This window comes from Corythoichthys intestinalis, chromosome 5 (assembly GCF_030265065.1).
Source record: "Corythoichthys intestinalis isolate RoL2023-P3 chromosome 5, ASM3026506v1, whole genome shotgun sequence".
NCBI lineage: Eukaryota > Metazoa > Chordata > Actinopteri > Syngnathiformes > Syngnathidae > Corythoichthys > Corythoichthys intestinalis.
Genome location: NC_080399.1, coordinates 9,175,016 through 9,192,752, shown reverse-complemented (window position 1 = coordinate 9,192,752; position 17,737 = coordinate 9,175,016). Strand labels below are relative to the sequence as shown.

General features: G+C 38.8%; 1 protein-coding gene across 4 annotated transcripts in view; it reads left to right on the top strand.

Moving 5' to 3' along the window:
* Nucleotides 1-17,737, top strand: part of LOC130916718 (unconventional myosin-IXAa-like) — a 255,075-nt gene that overhangs the window by 232,867 nt on the left and 4,471 nt on the right. For all 4 annotated transcript variants that reach the window (XM_057837631.1, XM_057837630.1, XM_057837629.1 and 1 more), the window contains 7 exons: nt 268-460; nt 2,705-2,833; nt 2,904-3,009; nt 4,060-4,191; nt 4,304-4,427; nt 9,466-9,671; nt 10,223-10,365. In XM_057837631.1, coding sequence (XP_057693614.1) covers nt 268-460; nt 2,705-2,833; nt 2,904-3,009; nt 4,060-4,191; nt 4,304-4,427; nt 9,466-9,671; nt 10,223-10,365 — 1,033 coding nt within the window. The remainder of the gene's footprint in view (nt 1-267; nt 461-2,704; nt 2,834-2,903; nt 3,010-4,059; nt 4,192-4,303; nt 4,428-9,465; nt 9,672-10,222; nt 10,366-17,737) is intronic.

Sequence of the window (17,737 nt, the reverse complement as noted above, 5' to 3'; positions counted from 1 at the left end):
GTGGGCGGCCCCCTACTTGAATGCGAGGCGCAGTGCATGACCGATCTGACCCTTCAATACCATTATGAAGTCTATGGTGTGGCCTAAATCAACCAAAACATCATGTTTACGTATGAATGCTCATCTTTCTCTGCCATTGACAGCGCGAGACGTCCAACCCATTTTGACTGGCTCAAAATGGATTGGATGTCTTGCACCGTCAGTGGCATCCAGTGAGTTAAATAAGTGTCCTAAAACGGTTAACAAGTCTCCATTTTTTTCAACAAGTACGATCCTGAGCTGTCGTCTCGTCAATTCGGCGTTGAGCTCTCGAGGCTCACCAGCGAGGAGCGCAACGTGCCTCAACTGGTGGAGAAGCTCATCAACTACATCGAGATGCACGGCCTCTACACGGAGGGCATCTACAGGAAGTCGGGCTCCACCAATAAAATCAAGGAACTGCGTCAAGGTCTTGACACTGGTGAGTGTCAATAAATACTCCCTTACTCTTACTCCGCTACTGATGCTAGAGTTGTTATATTTTTATTTTTTATTTTATTTTACATGTTAGATTTGACCTGTTATTTTTACCAGCAACAATAATCACATGACTTCATGATACTAATCAAACGTAACAATACAGTCACATGACCACACACAAGCATGCAGTCAGAAGTGTTATCAATATCATCACTCCGCCTTGTTCTATCACGTGGTGTCTTTAGAGTGCTGTAAAAATTAACCATTTAACATAAAACGCTGACTCGAAAGCGCGGATGTCAACCTTACTGTTTTATTTGACATCAAAAGACCGGAGATGTGATCGTTTTAATTTCATGGTAGGAAAAATATTTGTGTACTTTACCCACCACTGCCGAAAGACCACGGAAAACCGGAAATACAGTGCCCTCCATAATTATTGGCACCCCTGAAAAAGATGTGTTTTTTAGCTTCTAATATTTTTTTTTCATTCAAATAATATGGGACCTTAAAGGAAAAAAAGAGAAAAATCCAACCTTCAATACAAGTGCATTCATTCAGTGGGGAAAAAATCCCACATAAAGAAAAAAATTATTTGACATCAAATAATGTGTGTCACAATCATTAGCACCCCTGGTGTTAATACTTTGTACAACCCCCTTTTGCCAACAAAACACGGTCTGGGGACTGAGATGCCCATGGGAGGAGCTTGATTTTGTGTCTGGTGAACCATTTCTGTGTAGATTTGGCCATATGTTTAGGGTCATTGTCTTGCTGAAAGACCCAGTGACGACCCATCTTTAGCTTTCGGGCAGAGGGCAACAGATTTTGATTTAAAATGTCCTGGAATTTCAAAGCATTCATGATGCCATGCACCCTAACAAGGTTCCCAGGGCCTTTGGAAGCGAAACAGCCCCATAGCATCACTGACCCACCCCCATACTTCACAGTGGGTATGAGGTGCTTTTTAGCATGCGCATCTTTCGTGGCACGCCAGACCCACTTAGGGTGTTTGTTGCCAAAAAGCTCAATCTTGGTCTCATCTACCCAAAGCATACGGTCCCAGTTGAAGCCTGGGACCGTGTGTATTTTTGTGTGAGACTGTGCGGCCGAAAGCTGAAGATGGGTCGTCACTGGGTCTTTCAGCAAGACAATGACCCTAAACATATGGCCAAATCTACACAGAAATGGTTCACCAGACACAAAATCAAGCTCCTCCCATGGCCATCTCAGTTCCCAGACCTTGTTTTGTTGGCAAAAGAGGGTTGTGCAAAGTATTAACACCAGGGCTTCTCATAATTGTGACACACATTATTTGATGTCAAATAATTTTTTCTTTTTCCCCACTGAATGAATGCACTTGTATTGAAGGTTGGATTTTTCTCTTTTTTTCCATTAAGGTCCCATATTATTTGAATTTAAAAAAAATATTAGAAGCTAAAAAACACATCTTTTCAGGGGTGCCAATAATTATGGAGGGCACTGTATGATCGTTTTAATTTCATAGTAGGAAATTTGTTTTCTCCACTAGAGGGCACTCATGCTCTTTGGACAAATAATGTTTCAATTTTGTAGTATAAATTTCATTGTTTTGTGTATTTGTTTTGGCCTAATGTGGTCATGTAGTAGGTTATATGTACAGTAGGTACGTGGAATAGGTTATATGTACAGTATCATAAAAAGTCCAGATACGTGGTGTTGGCCTGAGGAAAAAAAATATTGTTTAAAAAATGTCAATACTGTAAGCAGTTACTCACAATGTTACTCATTACTTGAGTACACTTTTATCTGTACTTGAGTAAATCATAGCATCAGAACTTTTACTTGAGTAATATTGTTTTTAAGTAACACTACTCTTACTAGTGTAAAAAGTTTTGGCTACTCTACCTACCTCTGCCGATAAATCACGGAAAACCATAGATTTTATTGTTTTAATTTAATGGTAGGAAATGTTTTCTCCATTATAGGGCACTCACGCTCTTTGAACTGGTGATGTTTCTGTTTTCTAGTCTGAAGTGAATGATTTTTGTGTATTTGTTTTGGCCTAATATGGTTATGTAATAGGTTATAGTACTGTAAAGTATAATAATAACAGTTCATATACATGACGTTGTGCTGAGAAAAAAATATACCATGAAATATTCTTGTACTTGAGTATTATTAAAGTAATGCTATTCTTACTTGAGTAAGAGTTTTGGCTACTCTACTCACCTCTGATAAACACTCATCATGTGTTGCTTTTCAGACGTGAACAGTGTTAGCTTAGACGACTACAACATCCACGTCATCGCTAGCGTGCTCAAGCAGTGGCTCCGTGACTTGCCCAGCCCGCTCATGACATTTGAACTCTACGAGGAGTTTCTACGAGCTATGGGTAAGATGGTCAGGTGACAAATTTTGCATTGTTTTCAGCTGATTTCAGTGTTTTGTCCCCCCGTCATCAGGTCAACCTAACAAGCGAGAGGTCATCCGAGGCGTATACTCTGTCATTGACCAGTTGAGCCGCACACACCTGAGCACGCTTGAACGCCTCATTTTCCATCTGGTCAGGTGAGCATTGACACAAATTAAATTCATGTTTAACACATTGATGGAGGGAACCTGATGGAAGCTCTAATTCAGCCACAATTGTTCTCTTTTACTAAAATGTGTTATTAGAAACACATAAAATATTGCCATTGATGGAAGGCGCTATGTTTTACATGCACAATACACGCTGGGGGTGATGACGTGATTGGGTTAAACTGGGAGAATAGCTGTGCTCTATACTAGCTAAGCTAGTATGACGACTGGCATGATTGATTTTGTCGCATTCTGCTGCTGGTCAGAATGTTTTGTTGCAGAGTTGTATGATTTATCCAAACGTGATACCTGCATCCAATTCCAGCTCATCAGCAGTGTCTTTAAACCGATCCTAGGCGGCTTGCCGTAAAATTGACAGCTTGTATTCTCGCTCGCTTCGTTGCTAGTTGAATCCTTGCCTTGGTTTTTCGTTCATCTGTCTCACTGTAGATCGTCCCAAACACGATCTGCTGATAACAAGTACCAATCCGATACTTCGGCAATTTATTAATTTATTCAATAATTTATTACAAAACAAAAAATAAGTTCTTTGGAAAATACATATTTTGTTGCTTTATAGCCCTTAAAAAATCTTAAAAACACGATCTTTTCACCCAATTCCGATCTTCCAAAAATGGCGTAATCGGGCTCGATTTCCGATGGGATCAGGGACATCCCTAGTAAATATGTGTTTCTATTTTCAATTGTCTTGCATGCATTACTCATGTACGGTTTGCAGGAGGGTCCAATTGCTAAATATTGAGTGGAGATGGTGACATCTTGAGGACGATTGGTGGCACTACTATTTCATACAGAATCCCATCAATGTAGCAAGTTATTGCAAATTGGACGCTAGCTGCTGGCCAAAAATGTGCATTGAAGGAACAGGTCTATTTATGGCGAGAATGACGATAGAGATGTAAAATGACGATAAAAAGTTTTATATTGTGTATTTCGTCATATCGTAAAGCACTATACATATATATAGTATATATCACAGTGTACTATGGTATATACATAAATACATTTTGGTGTCAGGATTGCACTTCAAGAGGAGACCAACAGGATGTCGGCAAACGCGCTAGCCATCGTCTTCGCTCCCTGTGTCCTGCGCTGCCCGGACACCATCGACCCTCTTCAGAGCGTCCAAGATATCAGCAAAACCACAGCGTATGTCCACTGTTCTTTTCCTTGCTCTCAATTTAAGGACTTGCTAACATATCAACAAGAACAATCCATTCAAGTATTTTTAACATATGGTACTGCGGTTCATGGCCTGCAGGTGTGTGGAGCTGATAATCAACGAGCAGATGAGCAAGTACAAAGCGCGCCTGAAGGACATCAACAGTCTGGAGTTTGCCGAAAGCAAAGCAAAAAGCCGGTTGACCCACGTCAGGAGGGCTATGGTAAGCGTGACACACGGAATCTTCACTTTCCTCACTCATTATTGAGCAGTTTTTAGCTCCATGGAGCAGCTTGCATTTTTAAAACGTATTCAACAACTCGGAACGTGTGGCTACAAGTCTTTTTGCCTGTGAATGGTAGAAAGACTTGTGGATAAACCTTCTGAGTTGCAACCCCTACTTTACATGATGGTGTACTGCAAGCAGCACGTCACTTTTGCTCATTAATATTCATGACGTTAGTAATTGTGGCTAGGCGGAGCAACCTCCCGTTTGTCCCCAACAATTTAGCCATTACCACCATATACCCTATTTTTCTTATATATTATATATTCTTGGGGCAATTTATATTTGATAGTTTTGTGTAGCGATCGCAAATGCTACCCAGTGACAGCCAACGAACACTTTTAATTTTTTTCATGAATAACATATCTTTATTCTATAATTTATTTACACTCCCCCTTACTTAAGTTGTATTTTTTTAATAACAGAAAAGGTAACAATGGCAGTCAGATACCATTTTAATTTTTTTCAGGTCATTAACTGTCAGAAGCAGCACGGCAAAACGGCACGCTAAAAAATAAGTAAAAATATCAAAATGGCTTACTTCTTCATCCTATGAATGACCATGGCCCTCAACAAAATAACAAAATGTTTACTGCATATGAAATGCGAATGGTTTCAGCTTGCTGAACTTAGACTGGTCTTTTGGACGTCCGCGCAAGTTGATCCATTCTTCACATTTTTTCCTCCGAGTTTTTGGTTTTGGAAAGAAAACATTCTTCATATCTCGTAATGTCTAGTCTTTTCTACAAGTTCCATAGCAGCAGTGTTGGATCGGCATGTTCTTTTTTGAAAGATTACCGGAGAAAATAAGCAGAAATACCATGGTTTGTATGCGAGGGCGTGTTGATAATGTCCCACTTCTGCGTTACGATGGCGACGTCACGGTCTAAAAATAGCATTCGTGTGGTACGCTATTGGTGAGTTCATGGCCTGCGTGAGTGTTGTGTTATAGTGAGCCTGACTTGATCTGGCTGCTAAAAGGAAGTTCAACTTTGTTGTAAAATGTTGCAAGCACCATAATAAATTTCAATCGAATATTTATTTATTCAATGTTTACAGTAATACTGAGCCGCATCCCAGGGTTCAAAGAGCCAATTGTTGCTGACCCCTGCTCATGATGTTTAGTGGGAGAAATCATATCATCCACTCATTTCTGTTAACTAGCTAACATGTAGCGTAATTCTACCAGACTGAAGCTAACATTTTTGTGTGAGTGTGTTACAGGCATCATGTTGTGGTTAGCACATCTGTATGTTGTAACATCCTAGCATATATTTAGAAAGTCTCAAGTATGTTTCAACAGTAGGCCAGGGGTGAAAGTGGCTGGAATTTCTTGCCGGAACCCTGACATGAAGGTCGCCACGGAGCGGGAATTTTTTTTTTTTTAGGTGGGTGGGGGCTTGGTCAAACCTCCAAAAACCACTTAGATGCAGAGAAAACTGCTTTTGGTACAGTACAGTTATACCATAATAGAAAAATGGATTTACACATTGAAGGGAATAGTTACCTTTCTTGCACACACCATATAACTGTTTGCATTACTCTTACACACTTAATATAATCAATCAGGGAATAGTACCGTATCTCATATGTACTGTAGGATTGTTTGTACTACTCTAACACACCTAATATAAAATAAATAGACACCATAGTTTAATGAAAAGAAGCAGAATCTTATCACAGAAGCCCAATGTGTGCATCACGAGCAAGATTGATGCACCAACTCTTGCAATCAGTTCTCCCGGCCACTCCAAGGACAAAGAACAGGGCGCTCTGTCCTAAAACAAGTAGCGTCTCGCCCAGCCCGGATAACAAGTTGATAATGGGCGCTTGGGACGTCAAGACCGGCGTCAGTCGCTGTGGCAACCACGTTCCAGCCACGAAGGAGCACACACGAACCTAACCGCCCAAAACCGGCCACATAGGGATGATCCCAAAACAACACCCAGCCACACCTTCGGCCCGGCCCACTCCACCACAGCCTTCAAAAAGACTGGACACTGAGATATCAAACGGTTCGCTGCTCGTAAACTTTTCTATATAGCCTTGTTTTGGATTCAGCATTGTTCCTCCGTCGTTTGTTTTTGCCTTGTTTTTTGACCATTGTCGACTTATAAATTGTCAACCTGTTTTCGGTGAGCCTTCTTCAAACTTTTGGAACATGGAGTTAGCTCCCTAAAGCGGAAGTTCAGGATTTATGACATTAGGCTTAATCTTCGAGTTAGCAGGGGTTTAGTTAGTTGGTGGAGTTGATTTCAACAAATTCCGTTTTGTTTGCAAGTTATTTGTCAGTTCCAGGGCTCCGGAGTGGCTAAGCTAGCGCGAGTAAATGTCACCATCATAGCATGCCAATAAAAAAATGATACAGATCTACGAACAGATCCAACATAGTCAATTAAATTCAAAACACTGATCATTGTTTCAAAAAACCCATTCAGCCAAAACAATGTCACATCAAACTGCCGTAATTCATTTCATTCTGCAGGACTATTTTTTTAGATGCGTAATACGACCCAATAAAGAAGAGTGCTTCGGTCACTCGTTCTCACGCTGCATTCGAGGAAGGTGGGAAGTAGCACTTATCCCGCTTGGAGGGTACCAATAGCGACCTTAAAGCATTCCAAGCAAATGTAAACAGCAAAGATGGCTGATTGCCACAAATTGTTTTGTTTTTATTTTGGCCTTCAAAAGACATTTTGACCTCCAGCAAACCTGACTTCTTATAAGCGATCAAATAGTGGAGGCGTACTAATGATATTTTTCCAGATCAGAGGTTGGAAACTCTGACTTCCCATGTTCCTCGAATGTAGCATCAGTCTGCTGAGTTAACTGACGGCCGGCAACATGGTGAAATGTGCATTTAGAGGCTATGGAAACATACAGAAGAAAAGGACAAAGGAAAGTTTCCACAAATTCCCTATGAGGAACAAAGAAAAATATAAACTGGTCACTTGCTGGATGACGCTACACAAACACTTTATTATGCTTGTTGTTAACACTTGTGTATGTAAATCTGGTGTTAGTAGATTGTTTTCCTCTTGAAGATGCCTGTGTAGCAGCCAGTCAGGTTGTTTTTTGCATGGGGTTTTGACAGTTGCCGTCATATTTGCGGGATCAAAGCACCGTTCCACTCCGTTCCGGCGCCGAATCTCTTACCCGAACTGTGTTCCGGACCGTTCCGGCCCACTTTCGCCCTTGCTTTAGGCTAATTCTTGACATGGAACATGTTGTACGTCTTACCCTTTCTGAGTAAATGTACTTGTCCTGAGACCAAATATTTGAAAGAATAAAAAAAAAAAAAAATTGGCAGAGAAAAGAATGCTTGAAAATATTTTTAAAATACCAAACATATCAGATGTACCCCCTAAAACGCCATTTTCTTTGGATAGCGTCTCAAATAAAACAGTCAAAAGGAAAATGAAATTTAAATTTTTGGGGGTACTGTATTGTTTGGTTCATTGCTGTCTCTTGTAACTATGAATATTTATAAAATAGTAAGCCTTGTTTGAATTCCTCATAGGGTGGTTCCGATCATGTTTTTTTGCTCCTAATCCGATCCCGATCGTTTTAATTTGAGTATCTGCCGATCCAGATATTTCCCGATCCGATTGCTTTTTTTTTTGCTCCCGATTCAATTCCAATCATTCCTGATAATTTTTCCCAATCATATACATCTTGGCAATGCATTAAGAAAAAAAATGAATAAAACTCGGACGAATATATACATTCAACATACTGTACATAAGTACTGTGTTTTTTTATTATGACAATAAATCCTCAAGATGGCATTTATATTATTAACATTCTTTCTGTGAGAGGGATCCACGGATAGAAAGACTTGTAATTCTTAAAGGATAAATGTGACTTTGTATATTGTGACTAAATATTGCCATCTAGTGTATTTGTTGAGCTTTCAGTAAATGATATTGTAGCCATTTAACTGTTCTGCCCAAATGCATGATGGGAAGTGCAACCATGACTGTGCGTATTGGCACCAATTGATATATCTTCTCTGCGTTGGGAAGTAACATAAGGTGTTAAGGAAAACATCAACCACTACCATTCTTCCCCACATTGCTTCCCACGATATTTCTAATTGTTGAGAGAGTGATTTTAAGGCTTTAGCCAATCAAAAAGAGGCTCCAAAGACTGCCAAAATTCTCTCTACTCATTTTACGCTGCCTGTTAGCTCTATATATATGTAAAACGGCGCCATTATAGATTGAACGCGCAAATGTGTGAGTGGGTCGTGCAGAGCATTCGGTAATTGCATTAAATATTTTAATGTGATTCATTTTTTCAAAAATTAATTACCGCCGTTTAAGCGATAAATTTGATAGCCCTACTTTAAGCCAAAACTAAAGACTCTGGATGAATTTAAGACATTTTGTCTGTAACGTTAAATACAATTAGAAAATGATTTAATTAAAAAAATATATATATTAAAAAAATGGCATGTCCGGTATTTTTTTGCCGATTCCGATACTTAGAAAATGACGTGATCGGACCCATCTTTAATTCCTCACGCTACCTCATGCAACCCTTTTATGATAATTAGAATAAGACTGTAAATAAGAATATTTATTCTCATGTAAATAAGAATATTTATTCTTATTTACATGAGAATATTTATTCTTATTTACATGAGGAAGTAAATAATGAATTAATACGCTAGCTAAACAGCTAGCTTCTACCCCTGAAAATAGCTAACATTATTGGAACTGTTACTAGGAAACCCTTTACTGCGATTATGCAAACTATTGTAAATATCAAATAAAGTAAAAGAAATGTTACCATTGATCTGTAAGCTGAGCTAATCGTGTTCATTACCTGTTATTTATGACTATGTCGCATAAAACCAGAAAAGAGGGATTATTTTTCAAGAATTTTGATGCCAAAAATCTTCCCCAATTCTGGAATGACCTTACTTTGATCATATGTTCTCACCTGAATTAAGATGTGCACATTGTTTCAGAGCAAAAGCCGTGCTCGGCAAAGCGGCACCCACGCGCAATCGCCACCACTCAGCCCCAGGGTGGCGCCCTCGGTGGCGGACGGCGAGAGCGTGGGAACGGGAGGCGAGGAACCGTCCGAAGCCACGCTGAGTGAACAGCAGCAGATTGCCATGCAGCAAGAGGAACGGATCCTCACTGAGCAGATCGAGAGTCTGCAAAAAGAAAAGTACGTTAGTAATCTCATTCAGCGCCACTGACGATGATAGACGTCAAATCGTGCCTCCTAAAGGCGAAATCAAAACATTATAAATTTGAGTTGTCTGATATTATCATTAATAGCATTTTAAAATGATATTGCATAATATCGACAATGTTTTTCATTATCGGTTTTAGGTTAACATGCATGTTGCCTTTGAAGTGAATGTTAAAGCCTTCTGCCTTTGTACAAGGGCTGGTCACAGCTTAGCACAGCAGTTATGCTTATTGACCATTAGATGTCTCCAAACTACTCAGATTATATGAGCAGACCATTTGCTTTCCTGGTGAAAAAAATTAAATGAACAATAAATGACGGAAAAATAATGAATATGTTTAGTCCACGACCGCATGTATCGGTATCGGTTTGATATCGGTATCAGATTTTTGGAGTTAAACAATATCGGGTGATCGGTTACCAAAGTCATTATGGGACAACTCGACTATAAATGAGTTTATCATAGTAGACGTCCAATCCATTTGAACAAGTTGGGCTGACATCACATTATGGTATGTTCGCAGGGAGGAACTGACGTACGAAATGTTAATCTTGGAGCCGCGAGCGTCCGACGACGAGACTCCTGAATCGGAAGCGTCCATCGGCACGGCGGACAGCTCTGAGAACATCACCATGGAAACCGAAGGGGCCACAGCAGAGACCCCAGGTAGGCACCAAACCAGAATGAGGAAAATAATAATAGTTTTTACTAGGGATATATCAAATATTGGAAACCCTTGGCCGAAAAACAGCAAACCGAAAGGCCGAAAAATACACATGCATATAATCCATTTTTTATTCATCAAGTTTAAAAAAAATTTTATATAACTTTTTCTGTACTCGTCACATCACCTACCCTGCAAATTTGAGTTAAATAGACTCATCCGTTATCAAGTTATTGCAAAATTCCTTTTCTGTGGCAAAATAACATGCTTTTTCTCTCAAATATATTGTTATACTCATTTGTTTCGGATGTACTGTAATTATTTTCTGTATAATAATTAATTTGGTGTTCAAAAAGTCTTTTTTCAAACTTGAGTCTTGAAAAAGAGGGGGTCGTCTTATAATCAGGGTCGTCTTATATTCGGGCCAATACGGTAAATAACAATCAAAATGTATGTTCTGTGCTAATGATTTCTTCAGTTACTGATCCAATTGTTTCATTCATTGCTACTTATGGTATTTGGTAACACTTTATTTGACAGTAGCGCAATAAGACAATCGTAATTATGAAATGACACTGTCGTGAGCATTAATGATCGCTTTTAACCGATGTCATTTAGTGTCATCCAGCAAATTATCTCACTTCTGAATGGATGTAAAAGATCCGAGCTGGACATAAATGTAGTTAGTGACATAATTTGCCGGATAACACTGAATGAATCTGTCATAAGCTTTCAGTAATGCCTATGATCGTGTAATTTCATAATTATGACTGTCTTATGACGCCGCTGTCAAATAAAGTGTTACCGATTAACCCAAATAATTCAACAAATAAGACGCACTGGACTATAAACCGCAGGATGCAAAATAAGGGGAAAAAAAGTAGCGGCTTATAGTCCAAAAATGACAGTAGCCATTTTAATCAGGTATTTTCAAAATTTTTTTAGACCACTGTAATAGTCTCTTTTAGGGTTGTTCCGATCATGTTTTTTTGCTCCCGATCCGATCCCGATCGTTTTAGTTTGAGTATCTGCCGATCCCGATATTTCCTGATCCGATTGCTTTTTTTTGCTCCCGATTCCATTCCAATCATTCCTGATCATTTTTCCCGGTCATATACATTTTGGCAATGCATTAAAGTGATCCTCGATTTTAAAGACATGTAGGCTCTAATAAATCACAATTGTTCTCTTGTATTAAAATATGTCGTTAGAAACACATAAAATGTTAAATCAATGGAAATATTTTATAATATTTAGTGCATATTTTGACCGATAGTTGGCGCCATGTTCTGCGGGCGCGGAGTGATGACGTAGATGATATTTTTCCAATCGTGTAGCGTGTGTACAACAACTGTGTATTACTGGCTTAACTCGCGAAGTAAAATGCCACGATGTGCTGCTTATGGATGCAATTTCGAGTCAAATGGAAACAAGGAGAGTGATGCGAGTCTCCACAAATTTCCTGTTGACAAGAAGAGGAGAAAGGTTTGGGAAAATGCCTGTAGACAAGCAAATCTTCCCAAACAACCAAGGCTTTGTTGTCGCCATTTTTCTCCTACCGCGTTTGAGGATTTTAGTAGATGACAACTAATGAAAGATCTCACCGGAGCGGCTAGATATAAGCGCAGACTAAAACCAAATGCTGTTGCAACTATTTTCCCGCACAAGAAGCCTCAGCCTGCTCGGATATCGAGTGAAATGCGCGCAATGAAGCGAGACGGACGAGACACTGGCCGCCCTCTTAAGCACCCAAGCCGCTCCTGTCGCTACAGCGGGAGGCCAACCTTCGGGCGTACCGCTAGTCACAGAGGAAGCTAATAATTCACCTCTACTGTCAGTTCATCAGGCAGTAAGTGTGTGTGTTCAGTATTCAGCTAATATGAGTGATGCTGCCACTCAAACTGATCAAAGCACGTCCAATGCAATTCATTCAATGCAACACAAATGTCCCAACCCCATTGATAAAGCAATAAATTCTCATCGCCGGAATGGCATACATGTGAAGTCAAAATCCATTTTAGGGGACTCCCTCTGAAAGCTCATCGCGAGAATGGCAAGAGTGCCAAACAATAATCAGAGAAAAGGGTGGCTACTTTGAAGACACTAGAATATCACACGTTTTTAGTTATTTCACCTTTTTTCTAAGTACACAATACACACGTGTGCATTTGTAGCAAGTTCTAACAGAATTCACCGGCGGAAATTATGTTGGCACGTTGTGTGGTTGGGGGGGGGGGGTACTTTGTGAAGGGAACAGCTGGAAATAACTGTTACCTTCCGCGGGTCGCATGCCAGACAGACATTGCTATTTCTTGCAGCCTAAATGTCAATAAAACAACGCGGATTAGCTCCGTGGTTTGATACTCCGCATCCTTCCCTAGCTCGCCACACATTCATAGTTTTATTGCCTTCAGTGAGAGTTTATAATGTCAATGGTCAAGAAAATAAAAAGGCACGAATGCCAATGTGTTTTGGCCTGTACTGTATGTAAAGCATACGACAGCTCTGGATGCTAACAATCTACACAATTATGAGTTTGATGACGCAATAACTCACCTTGAAGATCTGCTGACAAAAACCTGAGTTCTCGACAACATACGCTCTCTCGCTCCGTTGTCATCGAGATGCACTTGCCGCAAGTACACCAGAAGTTTAGCCCAACTCTTGCCTCATCAGGTATTTCTTGCTCTGCATTTCGCCTTTGCTGCTCGTCTTGTGAACGACCGACAGTGCTGTCCTGCTCTTCACTTTTCCGCTCTGGTTCAAATTGGAAGGGACGAACTGACGAGATGTTGCTAATGAATGACATGCTGAAGTCCGGCAGCGGGATTTGTGACGTCACAGCACTGCGACGTCAACAACCATGGCGAACAATCAGTTAAAATAATTTTACAAATTTTATTAAAACGAAAACATTAAGAGGGATTTAATGTCAAATTATTATAACTCATACTAAGATGTATCTTTTAAGAATTACTTGTCTTAAAACTAGAGGATCACTTTAAGAAAAAAATGAATAAAACTCGGACGAATATATACATTCAACATACAGTACATAAGTACTGTATTTGTTTATTATGACAATAAATCCTCAAGATGGCATTTACATTATTAACATTCTTTCTGTGAGAGGGATCCACAGATAGAAAGACTTGTGACTTTGTATATTGTGACTAAATATTGCCATCTAGTGTATTTGTTGAGCTTTCAGTAAATGATACTGTAGCCATTTAACTGTTCTGCCCAAATGCACGATGGGAAATGCAACCATGACTGTGCGTAGTGCCACCAATTAATATATCTTCTCTGCGTTGGGATCAACCACTACCTTTCTTCCCAACATTGCTTCTCACGACATTACTAATTGTTGAGAGAGGAATTTTAATGCTTTAGTCAATTAAAAAAGGGAAATAACATAGGGCATGGGTGTCCAAACCTGTCCTCAAGGGCCGCTGTGGGTCCTGGTTTTTGTTCCTACCAATCGAGCACAGAGAGTTTAACCAATGAAGTTTGTGCTAAAACAAACAGCACCTGACTGCAATCAACTGATTACACTTGTGAGACACCAGATTGGTGTAAGGTTGTCCACATGATGGGTTTGGACAAAAACCCGCACCCACTGTGGCCCTATGTGGAATAGTTTGGACACCACTGACATAGGGTGTTAAGAAAAAGATCAATTGCTACCTTGCTTCCCCACATTGCTTCCCACGATATTTCTAATTGGAGGGAGAGGGATTGTAAGGCTTTAGCCAATTAAAAAAAGGCTCCTAAGGCTGCCAAAATTCACTCTACTCCTTTTACGCTGCCTTTTAGCTCTCTATATAGGTTAAACGGCTCCATTATAGATTGTGCGCGACAATGCGTGAGTGGGTCGTGCAACGCATGCATTAATTGCATTAAATATTTTAACGTGATACTTTTTTTTAAATTAATTACCGCCGTTATCGGGATAAATTTGATAACCCTATCTTAAGCCTAAACTAAAGACTCTGGATGAGTGTAACATATTATGTCTGTAATGTTAAATACAATTAGAAAACTATTTAATTAGGGCTGTCAAAATTATTGCGTTGACGGGCGTTAATTAATTTTTTTAATTAATCACGTTAAAATATTTGACGCAATTAACGCAGATGTCCCGCTCAGACAGATTTAAATGACTGTAGAGTGAAACGCTCACTTGTGTTTTATGGAGTTTTGCCGCCCTCTGCTGGCGCTTGGGTGCGAATGATTTTATAGGCTTCAGCATCCATGAGCATTGTGTAAGTAATTATTGACATCAACAATGGCGGGCTACTAGTTTATTTTTTGATTGAAAATTTTACAAATTTTATTAAAACGAAAACATTAAGAGGGGTTTGAATATAAAATTTCTATAACTTGTACTAACATTCATCTTTTAAGAACTACAAGTCCTTCTATCCATGGATCGCTTTAACAGAATGTTAATAATGTTAATGCCATCTTGTTGATTTATTGTTATACTAAACAAATACAATCCTTATGTACCGTATGTTGAATGTATATATCCATCTTGTGTCTTATCTTTCCATTCCAACAATAATTTACAGAACAATATGGCATATTTTATAGATGGTTTGAATTGCGATTAATTGCGATTAATTATGATGAATTAATTTTTAAGCTGTAATTAACTCGATTAAAAATTGTAATCGATTCCGATACTTTGAAAATGACGTGATCGCACATCTCTAGTCTCTTTATTTGTTCTTGAGTTATTTTGAACACAAGCATACAGACATAAGAACCCGAATCCATTACCTCCACCTCTGTAGGTTTCATTTTGTGAAAAATGAAACTAAGCAAACTTGGACACAAAGAGTTTTACGAAGATAAATACAGGTTTCAGAAATATTTAACCCCATCATAGCCCTCTAAACAAACATATAGATGCAAATATACCCAAATATGAGCACAGGAATGACATCAGCACAATCTGATTAAACGGTTAGACTGTTATGCAACATTGTTGCATGCTAGGAAAGATGTCATGTGCTCATTTCAGAGTGTTTCATAATAAGCAGTACGAAAGTGGTCTGTTAGTTAGTTCCTCTTTCCTTTCTCCTGTTTTCTCTCTCCTTTCCTTAGCCTTTCCTCCCACTTCTCCCTCATTTTATCCCCTATCCTCACTTAACTTTTCTCAATGTAATACATTTCCCTCTTTGTCCCTCCCTACGTCACATCGCTCCCTCCTACATTCTCTCCTTTTTCCTTACTCTCACTCCTCTCTTTCCCTTTCCTTTTACCGTACTCGGCCACGGTCTCACTCTCATTTTTCTTTTAAAAACTGCATTAGAACTTACGTCACACTAAAAAACGTCTAATCACCGTATTTTATGGACGATAAGTAGCACTTTTTCCATACGGGGTGACGCAAATACAAAATGGTCATCACCAAAAATCGAATAACTTCCAAAATTTTATTTAGATTAACACAAAACTTCGTGACTGTTGTTAATCTTGCTTAAAGCAACACTAGGTAACTTTTCAAACTTAATAAAATATGTTCATAACATTTGTGATAAAATGTCGACTGACAACTATTTGAATGACACCTCTTTTAGATCTTGAGGGGGTCTGTATCGCTTTCACCGACACGAATTAACTTTGAGGATGGTGGCAGGAACCCTGCCACACAAAACAAATTTCAAATGTGCTGACTGCTTTACGGCATACGTCACTTATAAAGACGGTAGTCGATGCGCTTTCACGCAAATGTTGCAAAGATGGCAGAGCAACAAAAGAGACAAAAAGTTTTGTCTGAGGAGGAAAAAGAAAGCACTGCTACCAGGATATACAGAATATTCACTCGCTGGCGTGACGCTCCCCTACCCTTGGTTTAGCCACACTAAGCCACATGGTTGCTAACTGTCATATTCTATTGTTTAGCCACAACTGGATACATTACCTTATTATAATTCGTCCTTCACACGGCTGCTGGAAACAGAAATGTTGTTTAATCTATCTGCAGGCGACCGGGAGATTGATTTTTGATCCATTGATGATTTTACGACACTGTTGGGGTGTGTGGGGTGTGTTGTTTTCATCAACAATAACAAAAATATTTCGTCAACTAACAATTTTTTCATGACGATGACGTCACGATGACGCGCTGAAAATGTGTCTTGGGAGATTTAAAAAATAACGAGATGGATGCCAGTTGTCGTCTGACGGCACGAGAACGAGATGAAAATTCGCCATAGTTTCTGTTAAAATTCACAATGTGTGATATTTTCTTATTGTATGTGTACGTAGTTAGAACGCATTTAGCAGTGTTTAGATTCTGGTAAGTTGAAGAAGTTGTCAGATCATATTATTACCGTACATATTGTCAGTTTACGGTAATGTTTTAAACTATCAATGTGCTATGCTTGTGCTGTGTTTCACCAGTCAGTAAAATGACATTTCTGTATCTGTACACGAGCTCTGTTTTCTTGTATTCTTCTATTTATTGGTGCTAAAATTAGGGTGCGCGTTATACACGGGTACAATAATTTCCCCTAGATTTTACAAGTAAATTTGGGGTGCGCGTTATACACGGGTGCGCCTTATATTCGGGAAATTACGGTAGTTTATTTTTTGTTTGAAAATATTACAAATTTTATTAAAACGTAAACATTAAGAGGGGTTTTAATATAAAATTCATATAACTTATACTAACATTTATCTTTTAAGAACTACAAGTCTTTCTATCCATGGATCGCTTTAACAGAATGTTAATAATGTTAATGCCATCTTGTTGATTTATTGTTATAATAAACAAATACAGTACTTATGTACCATATGTTGAATGTATATATCCAGCTTGTGTCTTATCTTTCCATTCCAACAGTAATTTACTGAAAAACATGGCATATTTTATAGATGGCGATTAATTACAATTAATTCATTTTTAAGCTGTGATTAACGCGATTAAAAATTTGAATCGTTTGACACCCCTAATAATATAATATAATTAGGGCTGTCAAACGATTTAAATTTTTAATCAAGTTAATTACAGCTTAAAAATGAATTAATCGTAATTAATCGCAATTAATCGCAATTCAAACCATCTATAAAATATGCCATATTTTTCTGTAAATGGGCATTTCACTCTACTGTCATTTAAATCTGTCAATGCTGTCCTCACTCCGAAGCGTCTACTTTTTCCAAAGCTAGACAGCTAGTGAACGACGCCTTAATAATTAGACTTCTTCCTTTTTCATCTGATTTATTAATAAAATAGCCTCAAACCATTGTCCTCTTTAGATTGTCGTAAAACTACAAAAAAAAGTACACAAGCATTGCATTAGCAACAACGTTAGCTTAGCACGCTATACAGGTTCACTAAACATAAACAAAAAGCGTCTC